The sequence below is a fragment of the Apium graveolens genome, chromosome 6 (assembly GCF_009905375.1).
Source record: "Apium graveolens cultivar Ventura chromosome 6, ASM990537v1, whole genome shotgun sequence".
NCBI classification, from domain to species: Eukaryota; Viridiplantae; Streptophyta; class Magnoliopsida; order Apiales; family Apiaceae; genus Apium; species Apium graveolens.
The window spans coordinates 50,467,308-50,483,959 of record NC_133652.1 but is presented as its reverse complement, the minus strand read 5'-3'; the positions used below and the strand labels follow the sequence as shown (position 1 = coordinate 50,483,959).

The following is a 16,652-nucleotide window of genomic DNA, read 5'->3' as shown; positions in this document are numbered from 1 at the left end:
AATCACTAAAAGTACAGGTTCTGGAATTAGTACTGATTTCACTTTATGATTCGGGTAAGTTTAAATACTGATTTGTGGTCAAAATATAGCAAATATGCTATATAAATCGATGAGCGGGAGATGAATAAAAATACGGTGAAATTATTTTTTTTAAAAAGTTAACCAACTAACGGGAAAAGTAAAATTAAAAACGTAGGGGAAAGTGATTAAACATGTGGGTCTCACTGGTTTGTAATTTGTGTTCTAATATTAGTTTGTATTTGAGCACTTGTCTATATATCTTACTCCAATACAAACTAAATTAAAATACAAACTATAAACTACACCTCCCACACACAACTACACATAATTCCCTCCATTTTTAATTGAATTTTTCCCGTCAAACTCTTTTTAAAATCTAACTTCACTATATTTTTCTACATCATCCAACAATCAGTATGAATACCATATTTGATATGTTTCGACGATAAATCACTAATTATGTCTACGAGAATCACTAAAAGTACTAGTTCTGGAATTAGTATTGATTTCAGTTTACTGATTCAGGTAAGTTTAAATACTGATTTGTCGTCAAAATATAACAAATATGCTATGCAAATCGATGAGTGGAAGATGAATAAAAATACGGTGAAATTATTTTTTTAAAAAAGTTAACCAACTAACGGGAAAAGTAAAATTAAAAACGAAGGGAAAAGTGATTAAACATGTGGGTCTCATTGGTTTGTAGTTTGTATTCTAATATTGGTTTGTATTTGAGCACTTGCTATATATATATATATATGGGTTAAGTTCTATAGAGACCACTTTTTTTGAAGACTTTGGAGACCACTTATGTTCTCCAAGTTAAATATTGCATAAAAACATTGCAAAACATATTATTTTGCGAATCATGCTCTATAAAATTCTTTATTTTATTCAAAATCTTGAATATCATATATGTAATGCATGTAAAACATTACAAAAATATTTTATTCTGTAAAACATGTTAAGTTTGTAGAACATTTGTTCAGCTTGCAGAACATACACATTCTACTTATTAAACTTAAATGATCTTCAATAATTTTAATTAATTAGTGATACTCGTAAAACATACTTCACAAAATAATATAATTTATAGTGTTTTGATTGCAGAACATATGTTGTCTCCAAGGTCTCTGATGAAAACGTGGTCTTCATATAACTTTACGGCACCTCCGGCGTGAGAATGAGAAAGGGTTTTGAAGGAGAAAGGGGTAAAACGGGAATTATGCAAGTATATAGTGGTGTGTGTGTGTGTATATGTGTGTATATGAGAGATGAAGTAACCCCTAACCTTCCTTTTATTCTGCATTTTATAGGCCTTCCACTAGGGTTTAGGGGTTTTTACCTTTCGATCTGGACCGTAGGTGCGTCTTTTGGACTGTAGGGCGTGTGGACGCCTGTGATGAGCCGGTGTACTTCTGGATCCGGACCGTAGAAACATTCTGGATCCGGGCTGCCTGGACGGTGGTGATTTTTCCACGTGTCCTGGGGGTCCTTTAGTGATACTGCTAAACTGGTCCTGGGCCCTTTTTATTGGGCCTTTTACTGTCATAAATGGGCATTTGTTATTATAGGCTATCGCCTATGCTTCGAGGACCTAAGCTAGTGAACGAAGTACGAGCATAAGCCTTGAAAATGGATATTATAAATTGCCATTTGGTTATATCATTGTAGATGGGAAATCATAAGGTTTTTGTAGCAGTTCAAATGATTATTAGGATCCGTAGTGCCATCGAAGGATTCCTGACCACTGATCTTCACACCCTGATATACTTGTGAGGCTTCCAATTCTCGAGTGAAAAGAGATCTGCCTGTGTTAACTTCCAACAGCGTTTCAGTCATCATCTCTTCTAACCTGGCCAATCGATCTCCTGTTTCATCATGCTCCATGGGTTGGGGAATTTGAGCAATTTATTGAATGTTTATAGGATAAGTTATTCTCTGGGGGCTAGGAGACCTAAACCTTCTTCTCCGACCATTAACTGTTTTTCTCCCTTTATAAGGTCTTTAGTCACGAGACCTTTCTCGCGTAAAAATGCGAGAAAACACAGATCCATGGGAGCTAGAAGATGATTGTGTTGGGTGTCTATGAGCGTTTTAGCCAGAGTTGTAACTGAGAGTTTGCCTTTCTCCATTGGATGAACTGTAAATGTGATAAAAATCACTTTATTGAGAAAACTAAGTAGATACAGAATTCTCTCTTTCCTAGGAATGATACTGAGGAGCATACTAGTGTTCATACTGAGGGATGTATTGGTGGAGGTAGTTGGCAGCATCTGGGCTGTCAAATTATCCATTTGCTCCTGCATATATCTTTGTTGTTCTCGAAGATTGGAAAATTGATCAAGAATTAGGGAATAAGGAGGGGTGACAGAAGAAGATTTGTAGAAATTAGAATGATTAGTGGATTCTTGGCCCATATTGGTATATTGGTATATTTTTTATTTTACGATATTCTGGTTCCTAGTGATGCTAAGCTTAGTTTTATGTCGTTGTTGATGATTTATTTCTTAATCGTTTCCCGACGTCACCACCAAATGATGGCTGGCGAAATCTGGCTTGTTTAACCGTAGCGGATTGTTGCCATTATCAGAAGATCTTTTTGTGTATATATTTTTCTTTTACGTCCCCTCTTTCTTTATTTTTCTTGGGTTTTATATGTTCCTAGAGGTGAATTATCATATATATATATTAATATTAATTTACTTCCGATTTTTCTATCAATTAATCTTTTCGATTAATTACCGATTTGCTGATTAATCCTTATAAGGTCATGTCCCCGATTTTCCCCTATTTACCGATTTCTGTAACACTGATTAGAACTCATTAATCATTTTATAATATTCATAAAAACCCACTAAGACAGTATTGTCCTCTTATTACAAAAAAAAAAAAATAACTATCTTTAGTAGATAGGTTAAGAGTACAGGTGAGCATCCCAAACAACGATGCATGGAAGAAAATAAGAGATTAAACCAACACTTTATTTATTAAATTCTTAAGGAACCTTTTAAGTTACTTGATGCTGATCGATAGGTCTTTTCCTCAGTTTTGGCATGCACGGGGATGGCCAATTAGTTTTGTGTGACAGCATCCTTAATGAGTTTAAGTGATGACTCGAAATCAACACAAAGATTGTTATAATCCGGTATCACATCTGGATCAATTGTTAATACAAGTATCATTTTCTCTCCATAGCTCTGCCAATGTGTTGTCAACGCCTGCTCCAACAAAAACTAAGATCAATGTGTATATATACCAGTTCAACAATTAATCTATGTATCATTATCATTCAGCACTTCTTCTAGTAAAAATAATATTCACAAAGAATTGACATTTATTCATCACTAGAAACACCATATGATAAAAATAGGGACTTCTGCGCTTCCTCTATACATTCTTACGTGTGGATGTCCATAGACACTAGGAGCAATGTATGACAAGTGATGGCCATAGAAACTGATTTCTTCTTGTGGACCAACAATATTTGAGAATAACATAGTTGTTTTTGATATAATTTTGTACAACCCAGCAGATGTTATCTGTTCATAATTAACAAAGATAATTGAGAAAAATCCTGTAGAATGAGTGTACAAATTGTGTCGCAATATATATAGGGGCTTCAAATGTGAAATTATTAATACCTCAAGTCCAAACAAGTTGAGCAAAACCCGACCTAGAAAGTAGTAAAAAATAGCTTCAAACGAGAGCTTCTTTCTATCAACAATGGCCTTGGCCTTGCGAACATAATCCAAAGGATCGTCTAGTAAGGCAATGGTGATTGGAACAAGAACAAAACTAAATCGGTTACCCCACTTCACTTTCGACCCTTTCTCCATCATCCCGGCTAATGACTGTGCAAACAAAAACATTTGCATTTTTTATGAATTAAAAAGACAGACTACACATCTTAAGCATTACGGGAATTTACCGAAATTCCAGGGGGTGATCTAATGTTAACAGCAAAGGCTGATCTGAGACGAATATTTGGTGGCAGGTGGTTGAACTTTTTGCTTGTTGTATCTTGACCCTTTTCAGACCCATCACTTATTGGTGCTAAAGAATACAATGAATAACATTAGGAGCGTCCCAAGTCAATTTAACATTTCGTTAGATCAAAGTAATAATGAGTATATATAAATTTAATGGTTAATTAGCAAACTAACCATATTTCCCATTGAGATAGCGAGATAGGGCAGCCATCGTTATTCCTAATAAGACATCGTTAACTGTCTGAAACATCGTCAACAAAATAACATTAGTGTTTTGTCTATTGACTTGGTAGCATAAGCTGATTTATAACTAACAAAATATCAATACCGTGTTCATTGCATGTTTCACTAGTTCTATATCATGTAAGCTGACAATTCTGTGCACAATTCTTTTACGACTCAATGCTACATTCTCTGGAACACCTTTGATTGGAGTGTCCGTGTCTTTCAGGAAGAAAAAAGTAGCAGAAAGATGCAAAATATCCAGAAAAGTGTTAAAAACGGTCAGAATTATGGTAGAAGTTGTGAAAATGAGCCCCCAAAAACCAATACGATTGTTCCGTAAGTTTGTTGATCTTCTGGTCTTTGGAAGACTTGGCATTGATTCAAGATCAGAAGCTTTTCTGCTACTAGCTAAAAGGAGAGATATGAAAGAAGTTCCATCCCCGATAGAATGATGAAGTTTAAGTAGTGCAGTTGCATTAGCATCCGATGTCTTTACATTTAAAACATGAAGCTCCCATAATGGCTTCGCAAGATCCAATCCTGTACTAGTGAGATTTGATATGTAATCTTCAACATACATATCAGGTGACTCCATATTAGGATCCATTTCCGGAGTATAGATATGCTTATGTATGTCTACTTTTGTTCTTCTCCAACTCATTTGCCCACCATTCTTTTCATCCGTTACCTTCAAAACAATTAAATTTCAATGGAACCTTGTATATATTAAGAACATGAAATGTTAGTATAAAAATAAGTTTTTCTTACAAGCAAACTGGAGAAACGAGGGTGTTTCAGAAAAGTATGAATCAACCCAGATTTAACAGCATCAACATCGATTAGCGTTTTGGAGCCCAGAGCATACATGATTGGACAGTTCAATCCCTTTCCATGAAACAATCTTGCAACGGGGCTTAATGGCTCTTCGGCAGTATCGCCACCAACTTCAATAATGTTCTTGGTGTTGATAAGTTTCTTAAACCTTGGTAGCATTTTAAGTAAATGTATATTATGATCTGAACGATTGTGAGTAGAAGTTTATATAATGGTATTACTAGCAGGGGCGGAGGCATATATATTATATAATAATTATATACAGCTGACCAGAAACAGTAAATTTTCATTTCTAATACGAAGTTTACAACAGTACTCACGTCTGAAGCAATCTAAAAGCAATATCTATTTCAAAAAAAATAATACCCCTGTCCTCTACTTATTTTATTATTTTTGTTTTTATATTTTACTAATTACCATTGTTAATTTATAAGTTGACATAAAGATATTTTCCCTGACAATTTGTATTTATAATAACTATGTAATATGATCTTTTTAATATTATTTGAATAATTTGTATTTATATTCAAAATGAATAATAGCTATTTAGTTGTTTAGAGAGGTACCGGGATAAAGATCATATTTTATTTGAATGCTGAAATTAATATTTTTAATTTTAATTATATTAAATTTATAATTTTAATATAATTAGATATATTAATTTTATTATATTTGAATATAGTTTGGTTCATAAATTTAATTTGGTGTAAACATTTATATTTAAGTGTTTAAACAGAGATTAAACAACCTATCTACAATACACTTTAACTTATGTTTTATCTATGAAGTTGGCATGGGTTAATTCAGTTATTTTAATTTATATTGGTTAAAATATATGTCACTACAGTAAAGAGATAAATTTTTTATAGAGTAATCAAAAAGTAATATTATAAACTTGATTAAATAATTAGATTAAATACATATGAACTAGATTGCAATAATCTATATCAGCTTATAAATATTTTTAAAAAAAATTACATGATTAAAATCTAGAGAAAAATATGACATTTAGCAATGAAGATACCAACCTGTAGATTATTATAAAAACTATTAAATTGACCAAATTTTAGACCGTTAAAATAAATATATTAAAAAGAACATCTCTCTTATATGTAAAAATTATGATAAAATTGTTCATGATAGGCAGTTGGGCCAATATTTTTTGGTTCGATCCGTTTTATATTTGGTACCTGATATAATTATATTGTTAGGGAAAACTGTTTAATAATTAATATTAATAATAAACTATGGTATTTTTTTTAAAATTATATATACTACAGGCACCAAGGATATAACTATGTTCCCCCACTAATTGAGCTTTTTAGTTCAAACCAACTAAACCAAAAAACGATCAAGCAACTGTGGCCACATAATTTCTTTACAGGTCTTTTCACGTTTGGAATTTCAATATTTAATCTTTGGTTGACAACTTTGAAAAATTATTGTTGCCGTGGTTTTAAATGCAGTGACAGTTCAATTCTGTCAGTCCCTACCAAAAAGAACCTTAAACGTACAAATTAAACATTGTAGGCTGTGTAAAATCACCCCTTTAAGGGTTTTGAGAGTCAGACCCCCAAAATTAAAATTATAGCCATCACTTCTGCATTATTCAACATATATCTATTAATCGATCAAGCTTTTTGACTCTCCTATCTCCTCTTTTATTTATATATCATTTTTTCAATAAAATCATAATATAATTCTTTTCGGGTGAGATCTTGTCGAGTACCTTTTTATCAAGATTGTTAGTCGTGCCCATATTTTTGCATTATTAGTGTTTTATTTGTGATGTTTTTCTGTCTTTTGTTGCCGGTTTCAGTAGCCGCTCTAAGAATGATTTATATGATATTTTTGGAGATCTATAAGGCTTGTATCAGATTTGGGACGGTGATGGATATCGCAAAAGCTCACTTTTCATAACAAAAAAAGTGTTCGTATTTTAGGGGCATTTGTTACTCTAATATCAGTTCATATAATTGATAGCTCTGAACATTGGGCTACAAATGATACTTATGTGAAGGTCAATTGTGTTAGTACTGGTTTCAGATTTGATGTAGGTTGGATTTCTTGAGATATCAATGTAATACTTTTTAGATTAAAAAATTTGAATATTCTATATGTTAAACAATCTGAAAACAAAATATTTATTTGGTTAGCTCGATTTTTGTTTCAAAATTAGGTTGTAGTTGACAGTTCGGGGGTTTGTCCTGGCTGGGGTTCATTATTTTAATGGATTTTTCACTTTGTTCGTCAAAAAAATGCAGTGTCAATTTGTTTTATCAAAACTTTTCTTCTTTCTGTTAAAAATGTTTGTGATAACTTGAAATATCGTGATCTCTTTAGTGAAAAAAAAAAAAGAATTGTATGTGGTTTAAATTTAAGAGCCGTTTTGGAGGTGACATATTGGAAATGCCATTCATGGCCTTATAATTCCTTACGGTCTATGGCCACAGAGTCTACGGCCTATAACCCTTTCTTCTTAGGGGAAATTTCCCTACGGTTTTGAGTCCAAAATTTATTATATAAAGTAGTCTTCACATCTCCTACCTGTTACTAGCTTGTCACATGCTTCATCTCAGTCATCCCCGAATATCCAAAAATCAACACATGTGTCCCTACATTTCATCATCATCACCTAACATATGTGTAGTCTCCAGACACGGGTCCTTGTTTCCCTAAAACATGGAAGATAATTCACCTCTAGGAACATATAAAACCCAAGAAAAATAAAGAAAGAGGGGACGTAAAAGAAAAATATACACACAAAAAGATCTTCTGATAATGGCAACAATCCGCTACGGTTAAACAAGCGAGATTTCGCCAGCCATCATTTGGTGGTGACGTCGGGAAACGATTAAGAAATAGATCATCAACAACGACATAAAACTAAGCTTAACATCACTAGGAACCAGAATATCGTAAAATAAAAAATATACCAATATACCAATATGGGCCAAGAATCCACTAATCATTCTAATTTCTACAAATCTTCTTCTGTCACCCCTCCTTATTCCCTAATTCTTGATCAATTTTCCAATCTTCGAGAACAACAAAGATATATGCAGGAGCAAATGGATAATTTGACAGCCCAGATGCTGCCAACTACCTCCACCAATACATCCCTCAGTATGAACACTAGTATGCTCCTCAGTATCATTCCCAGGAAAGAGAGAATTCTGTATCTATTTAGTTTTCTCAATAAAGTGATTTTTATCACATTTACAGTTCATCCAATGGAGAAAGGCAAACTCTCAGTTACAACTCTGGCTAAAACGTTCATAGACACCCAACACAATCATCTTCTGGCTCATATGGATCTGTGTTTTCTCGCAATTTTACGCGAGAAAGGTCTCGTGACTAAAGACCTTATAAAGGGAGAAATACAGTTAATGGTCGGAGAAGAAGGTTTAGGTCTCCTAGCCCCCAGAGAATAACTTATCCTATAAACATTCAACAAATTGCTCAAATTCCCCAACCCATGGAGCATGATGAAACAGGAGATCGATTGGCCAGGTTAGAAGAGATGATGACTGAAACGCCGTTGGAAGTTAACACAGGCAGATCAGTGGTGTGAAGATCAGTGGTCAGGAATCCTTCGATGGCACTACGGATCCTAATAATCATTTGAATTGCTACAAAAACCTTATGATTACCACCGTCCAGGCAGCCCGGATCCAGAATATTTCTACGGTCCGGATCCAGAAGTACATCGGCTCATCACAGGTGTCCACACGCCCTACAGTCCAAAAGACGCACCTACGGTCCAGATCGAAAGGTAAAAACCCCTAAACCCTAGTGGAAGGCCTATAAAACGCAGAATAAAAGGAAGGTTAGGGGTTACTTCATCTCTCATATACACACATATACACACACACACCACTATATACTTGCATAATTCCCGTTTTACCCCTTTCTCCTTCAAAACCCTTTCTCATTCTCACGCCGGAGGTGCCGCGGGGACGCCACCCCCCTCCGGTTCTATTTTGTAGGTTTCCACCCTACAACTACACTGCACGCTGCCACTGTTTCAGTCCAAACAGAGTTTGAGTCCGGGCCCAGCAAAGAGAAGACCCCAGGGTGATCTGGGATTATCATTGGCGCTAGGAGGGGGGTCGAACCTCCGACCTTGTGGTGTTCGTACATGCTGCTCTTTTTCTACCCAGGAACTCAGTGCACTCCATTAAGTACCTCAGTCCCAATTTTTCAGATCTACTTTTTACCCTGCTTGTTTTATGTACCGTTAGTGGATCTTGTTTAGCCACTCTAGTCGTAACGTTGTAATAGTTCTGGAGCTCTTAGTAGTTGATTACAACGTACTTTAGATCTGAAATATCTGTATTACTATTTGAAATTGTGAGTTATATTAATATAAGTTTACGATATCGTTAAACAACCATTACGTCACAAAAGAGCAAGGCGGCTGTTTCCACCTCTTTTCTGCCTCTTCCGCCCCAACCCAGACTCCCTCTCAAATTCTCCAACCAGGTGATCATAAGGTAACCATCGAGAAAGTTGCTCACAAGTATGCCGAAACTTCGGCCAACCCTTGGGATGATATGACCCCAGATCAGATACAAGCTGCAATGAACCTGTGGAAAGAAAAGCATAACACCGGACCCAGGTCCCGGCCTGAGGATCAAGAGGAGCGTTCCGGAGAATGACGGGAATCCGTCCTGGACCAAATTGCAAAGAACCAGAAGAAACCCCCAGAGGATGCACGGGATGAAATCAAAAGAGCTACCCTCCGGGAAAGAATCCGGAAAGAAGAAGAAGCGATGGCCAAAGAAATCATTGAGAATAAAATTCTGGATGAGGAAGCAAAGTTGAAAAGGAAATCCCACTGAATTCATGTTTCCTCGAATTCAGAGCCGGAAAAAGAATCCAAACAGTAACAAATGGCCTGAGCTCTTCCTAACCTTAAAAGAAAGTTAGAAGGCGACATGAAAGTTGGTGCGGCGGCGACCCCATTTACCAGAAAGTTAGAATCTACTCCTAAAGAATCAGAGCTCAAACACTTCAATTTCGACTCCTTTGATGGCTGGATGACCCCGAAGAGCATTTAAACTACTTCGAACAAATCTCCAATATTTATGATTACAATGACCTCACCAGGTGCCGCTTCTTCGCATCAACACTCAAAGGGGGAGCTCAAAAATGGTTCAGCCGAATTCCATCCCGGAGTGTGGATTTCTGGAAAGAATTTTGTGAGATATTCTTGAAAAGGTTCAGGGCCAACCGGATGAACGAGCTACAAATGTGCTACTTGGAGACAATCCAGCAAAGGAGTAAGGAGTCCATTCACAAATTCATCAAAAGATTCCAGGAAGCAGTCAACCAACTCTCCAACCTGGAAGAAAAGGAAGCAGTAAACATATTTCGGAGGAACTTGCATCTAATATCCTGCGAAGGATATGTCAAAGATCTGATTCACAGAGAACCCCAGATGTGACGCCCTCAATCTCGGGGTTAGGAAATGAGGACTCACACACCTTTAATCTACTAATTAAATAATCATAAACCCCGATTAGCTACTAACAGGATCAAACAGGATAAAGTATGAGATAAGATTATAACTACCAACCATAATATATAACTTACAACCCCAAAATAAAATCAAATATACATAGTTGATCCCGGCTTGGAACCGATAGATAACCCATTGTATCTTTACAACTCTCTGGCTAAGCGCTTGCTCACTCAAAAAATTTACTACCTGCTCTGGCAACTAGAAGCCCTCAACACGATAGGGACCACCAGGTACGCTCTTACGAGCGGTGCACCTAAACCTGGCCATCTTCTTGCTTAACTGTCATGGTTAGATTAAAACAAAATATATGAGTATAAAACTCAGCAAGTAACAAAGCATCAGTTCTACGATATAAAATCCATAATATACTTTACTGATCTCAGGGCATTCTACTTTATCAATTCTAGGTGGCGGATTTCTATTTTTAGGTTATGAAAAAAAAGAGGGGTTATGAAGAAGATTTTTCGGCTTTCAAGGAACAAGGCTCAAGGTAGGGTGAAAGCCGACATTCATCACAAATCAATAACAGGATCACATATGATCTTTCGAATGGAAAGCGACAATCTTTTCATTATAAGGAATCAATTATATGATCAACAGGATTAAAACAATCAGGGTTCACGAGCTATAAGCTTCACAATATCACAATCAACTCTTTTCAAAGCAATATAAACCACTTTCATTTTCAAAAAATCAATTACTGAGTAGGAAGTTTCAATTCCTTTTTAAAATCAATATAGAACCCTTGATTGGACCACTTTATCTTTCATTTCATAATAATAATACGGGTGATCAGCTCGTACCGACCTCCATCCGGTCTTTAAGGTACCAATGGCATAACTTCAGCCTTAAACTGGACTACCCCCGCTAGCCTCTTACTATGACTGGACTAGTCCCACTAGCCTCTTACGTCCCAATCCAATCCATCAGGAATTCGTTTGGAAAACCTTGAGTTAGAAAAAGGTTGGTTTTCTAAATTCATTTTATCATTACCAAGAATATGAAATCATTCAGACTCTTTCAAGTCGAAACTCTTTCTTAAATTCAATTTCAAGAATTCAAAGTTAATGGAATGAATCAGGAATATGCAAGGTTCAATTCTAGGGATCTTGATCAATGGTAACATGGTACTCAAGTTAGGGAAACTACAACCGTTTCAAGGATCAGTAGGGAATAGGGTAAACAAGGAATGAAGCATCATTACAAGGGGTTTGTAAAGGTACTTATAAGGTTTATAACAGTTCATGGTATATCAAATAAGTAGAACAGGAAAAAGAGTTACCAAAGGGGTTGGATCAATAAGCTTATCAATAACAAGTTCACAAGATCAAAGACAGGGTATCTCAAATCAATAACAGGGGTTCATTACTTTAACAATTCAATACTCTACATGGCATGAACAATATCCTCTCTATTACCATTTACACAAGTAATTAAAGTTACTTGCCTGAATTCGCTTTCCTGAAGTTTGAACTACTGCCACCTAGTAAACCATTCCCTTTCCTAGCCTGAATGCCCTCACACTCCGAATCTACAATCAAAACCAAAACCTTAATTAGATTCTCAACTCTCGTTTCCAGAACGTTCACTCAATACGATAGCTCGACTATACTCTTGACTCGAACTATACGAGTATAGTTTATACACACATGCACATAGCACATAACACATTCTTTTCTCATAGCCTTTATATCTTTATATACTCAATAATCAACTTATACTCGCTTTAATCTCGACTATTCTTCAAATCATAAAATTATAACTCGTATGAGTTTGCGATTCATTCATTGCTAAATCATTACGACCATAACTATCACTTATAGCTTTTAAAATCAATCAACTTAATTCTCTTTTCTTTTATTCCTTAATTCAAACCTCATATCACAATCAAACGGTCAAATCCATAGGTATTCACATATACACACCCAATTATTCTTTGATTACTATAAATCAAGTTTTAATTATAAGTTTATATGGCCTATTCGGCCTTCTTGCAAATACCAACCACAAAATCAATCAATTTCCACCTTAGCTCATATAAACATATAGCACAATCAAAAACCTTTAAAAAGAATCATTTCCCTTTCTTTAACATCAAAAATTCGAACCCTAACCATATATATACAATAAAATTTCTCAAGAATCATATCATGCAACTTTAGTTCTAGCATCATCCATCATTTAAACTAACATCCTTTTCTTTATTAAAAAAATTTGAACCCAAACATTCATATAGATCACATAATCTCTAAAAATTACACATGCATTCACTTAGCATTAAATCAATCCCTTTTATTCCTATACTTCATTTGGTTATATCCACAAAACACAATTCAAGGATCAATCATTGACATGCAAGCATCAGAATTGCATAAAAATTGAGATTACTCCAACACTCATCCCTTTTTTAACTTACTTTGAACTTGACATTTACATGCAAAGCTATATTTTAACATGCATCCAAATTTCCATGTCAATTCTTGCTAGTAACTAATTCAATTAGCACATAATTACATCATCACTCACCATCGGTTCACCGGAGTTCATCACCGGTGGCGGTGGCTTCACGGTGGTGCCCTCATTCGAGGGTGTCCAACCACAAAACCCCCGATTACTTCTAAAAATCACAGCAACAAACACATGCAAGACATAATCATCATAAATCCACATCATCTTGAATCTATGAAATAAGAACTCGGCAAAACCGAACCTACACACACACACACATCTGCATGCAAGTACCAAAGCACACATGCAAGTGAATCAAAGCTTATATATGGAACAAGGATGAAGTTCTATGGAAGGATCCATAAAAATCAAGTGAAGAAGAGAGATGTACTGAGAGGAAAAGGAGAAAGAGAGACTTCGAGAGTGGGAGAGAGAGAGAGAGAGTGATCGAGAGAGAGTGAGAAAGAAAGAGAGAGAGGGATCCGCAGAAAAGAAAGAAGGAAGGGGGGGAAATGAGCTTATATATGATAGGGGCAGGGGTAATTTAGTCATTTACTAATTTCCCTCTTGATTTGATTTACTCTCTCTTTTTACTCCAAAAAAATAGAAATTGAATATTAAATATATCCCTCTCACAAAGTTGAAATTTTTTACGAATGACAATTTTAAGACGTAGTTCTCAAAATTAGCTTTCCGACCATTACTCATAATAGACTTTTGAGCGTACGGTTGATTTTATATGATTTTTTACAAGTTTGTGCTAATAATAGCATTTTATCACCATAAAATTAATTTAAAATGCAACGATCACAAAATAAATCCGTCTATCATTTTTAGAAAGTCTCTAGAACTATTTCGAAGATAACAAAACAAATCTCATGCCTTTACCTTACTCAGATAATTTTATAAAAATGTGCGAAGGTTAAATAAACCTTATTTAAATCAAATAATTCCCTTATATCCATAAAATATTAACAGATCACGTAATCACGCATACAGACAAGCAAGCACATATACTGACACATCACAACTCATGTCTGATCATAAAAATTTCCCTTTTTATCATTACTCCTCTTTTCGCGTATTGGGTCACGTTCTGCCTGACGGCCCGACGCTCAGCGTTTCAATTTCGCTTTACAATATCATTATCGACCGACACGTCACTAGAACGCAATACTTCACTTAAACATTCATTTCACATAATAACACATATTTCACATTTTAAATACTTTACTCCCTTTTTAGGACGGGTTTGTTCTACCCGACGGCCCGACAACACAACTTAACTCCTAAATTGACTCTTTAAATTGGAACGCGTCTACCTAAGCTCCCAGATACTAATATATAATAAATACAGTTAATCATCACTTAATCATATATTTTATAATCACTTCTCATAAATCATACTTTATTGACTTAATTACGTCACAAAATTCTCAGTCATCACAATCTACCCTCCTTAAAGGATTCTGTCCCCAGAATCTAGTCTAAGCAAATAGATGGGGATACTTTTCTTACATTTCACTCTCTAATTCCCAAGTTGATTCTTCCATTAATGGATTTCTCCACAATACTCTAACTAGAGGTTCAACTTTATTTCTAAGTGTCCTCTCTTTTCGATCTAAGATTCGAACTGGTTGTTCTACAAAAGACAAATCTGGTTGAATTTTCACTGGTTCCAATTTGATCACATGGCTCGCATCAGCATTATACTTATTTAGAAGAGATACATGAAATACATTGTGTAGGTGTTGCATTTGCGGAGGTAGCGCCAATTCATATGCCACTTTTCCAACTCGTTGTAATACTTCGAATGGTCCAATATACCTAGGACTCAACTTCCCTTTCTTTTCGAATCTGGTTAAACCTTTCCAAGGAGATATCTTTAACAAGACTTTGTCTCCAGGTTCGAATTGCACATCTGTTCGTTCTCGATTTGCATACTTCGTTTGTCGATCTTGAGCGGCAATTAATCTTTTCCGAATCATTTCCACCTTTTCTATCGTTTGTTGAACTAGCTCTGGGCCAATTAATTTGCGCTCACTAACTTCGTCCCAATACGTAGGGGATCTACTTTTTCTTCCATACAACGCTTCATAAGGCAGCATGCCAATACTCGCGTGATAACTGTTGTTGTAGGAAAACTCAATTAACGGCAAATGATCGTCCCAATTTCTTTTGAAATCTATTACACAAGTTCGCAACATATCCTCAATTGTCTATATTATTCTTTCACTTTGTCCGTCAGTCCGCGGATGATATGCCGTACTCATTTTTAGCTTAGTTCCCAAATGATCATGAAATTGTCTCCAAAATCTCAAGTTAAACATGGGATCTCTATCAGACACGATAGATACAGGTACTCCGTGATGCATCACAATCTCATCCAGATATAATTTGACCATTTTTTCCAACGAAAACCTTTCATTTATAGGAAAGAAATGTGCTGATTTCGTCAATCGATCGATTACTACCCAAATCGCATCATGATTAGACTTGGTTTTAGGTAATCCTACCACGAAATCCATCGTGATATGTTCCCATTTCCATTCTAGTATGTCCAGTGGTTGAAGCAATCCACTTGGCCTTTGATGTTCCACTTTTACTCTTTGACACGTATAACACTTACTTAACAATTCCGCAATTTCCTTTTTCATGTTTGGCCACCAATAACTCTCTTTTAAATTCTGGTACATTTTCGTACTTCCAGGGTGAATTGAAAATCTCAAGTTATACGCTTCTTGCAAAATCTCGTGCTTTAGCTCCACAATATTAGGTATCCAAATACGTGAGTTAACACGATATATTCCTTTCTCATCCTTTTGGGCTTTAATTTCTTCTCCTGATAACTTATCATTTTCGCGATCCATCACTTTCTCTTGACAGCATCGAATCTTTTCCAAAATTTCAGGTTGAAATGACATCGCATATATTGCTTCACCTCCAAATTCTGGAGTCTGCACTTCTATTTCCATCCTTTCCAAATCCTTAATCAATTCTTTCGACGACGTCAACATATTCAATCTTTCTTTGCGACTTAGAGCGTCTGCTACCACATTTGCCTTTCCAGGATGATAGTTTATTGCACAATCATAATCTTTGATCAACTCTAACCATCTTCTTTGTCTCATATTTAATTCCTTTTGAGTAAATACATACTTTAAACTCTTATGATCTGTAAAAATCTCGCATCTTTCCCCGTATAAATAATGTCTCCAAATCTTAAGGGCAAACACAATTGCTGCCAATTCTAAATCATGCGTGGGATACTTTTGTTCTTGTGGCTTGAGTTGCCTTGACGCATATGCTATCACCATCCCGTATTGCATTAACACGCATACAAGTCCTTTATACGAAGCATCACTGAATATTACAAATTCTCCTTTTTCATCAGGTAACACCAACACTGGGGCGGTTACCAACCTCTTCTTTAACTCTTGAAAGCTTTCCTCGCACTTTTCCGTCCACACAAACTTCTCGTTCTTCCTTTTCAATTTCGTTAATGGAACAGCAATTTTAGAGAAATCTTGCACAAACCTTCTGTAGTATCCGGCTAATCCCAGAAAACTTCTGACTTCCGTAGGAGTCTTGGGTCTTTCCCAATT

The 16,652-nt window shown here is 35.6% G+C and overlaps 1 protein-coding gene across 1 annotated transcript; it reads right to left on the bottom strand.

Annotated features, from left to right (window-relative positions):
* Positions 1-2,834: 2,834 nt before the first annotated feature.
* On the bottom strand, positions 2,835-5,268 carry LOC141667563 (wax ester synthase/diacylglycerol acyltransferase 11-like). The gene is made up of 7 exons (XM_074474108.1): positions 5,007-5,268; positions 4,342-4,926; positions 4,188-4,254; positions 3,953-4,077; positions 3,666-3,875; positions 3,426-3,563; positions 2,835-3,242 (listed from the first exon to the last, which is right to left on the bottom strand). Exons 1-7 carry the CDS (start codon positions 5,229-5,231, stop codon positions 3,096-3,098), a joined length of 1,497 nt encoding a protein of 498 aa, XP_074330209.1. The 5' UTR covers positions 5,232-5,268; the 3' UTR covers positions 2,835-3,095.
* Between the last annotated feature and the right edge of the window lie 11,384 nt (positions 5,269-16,652).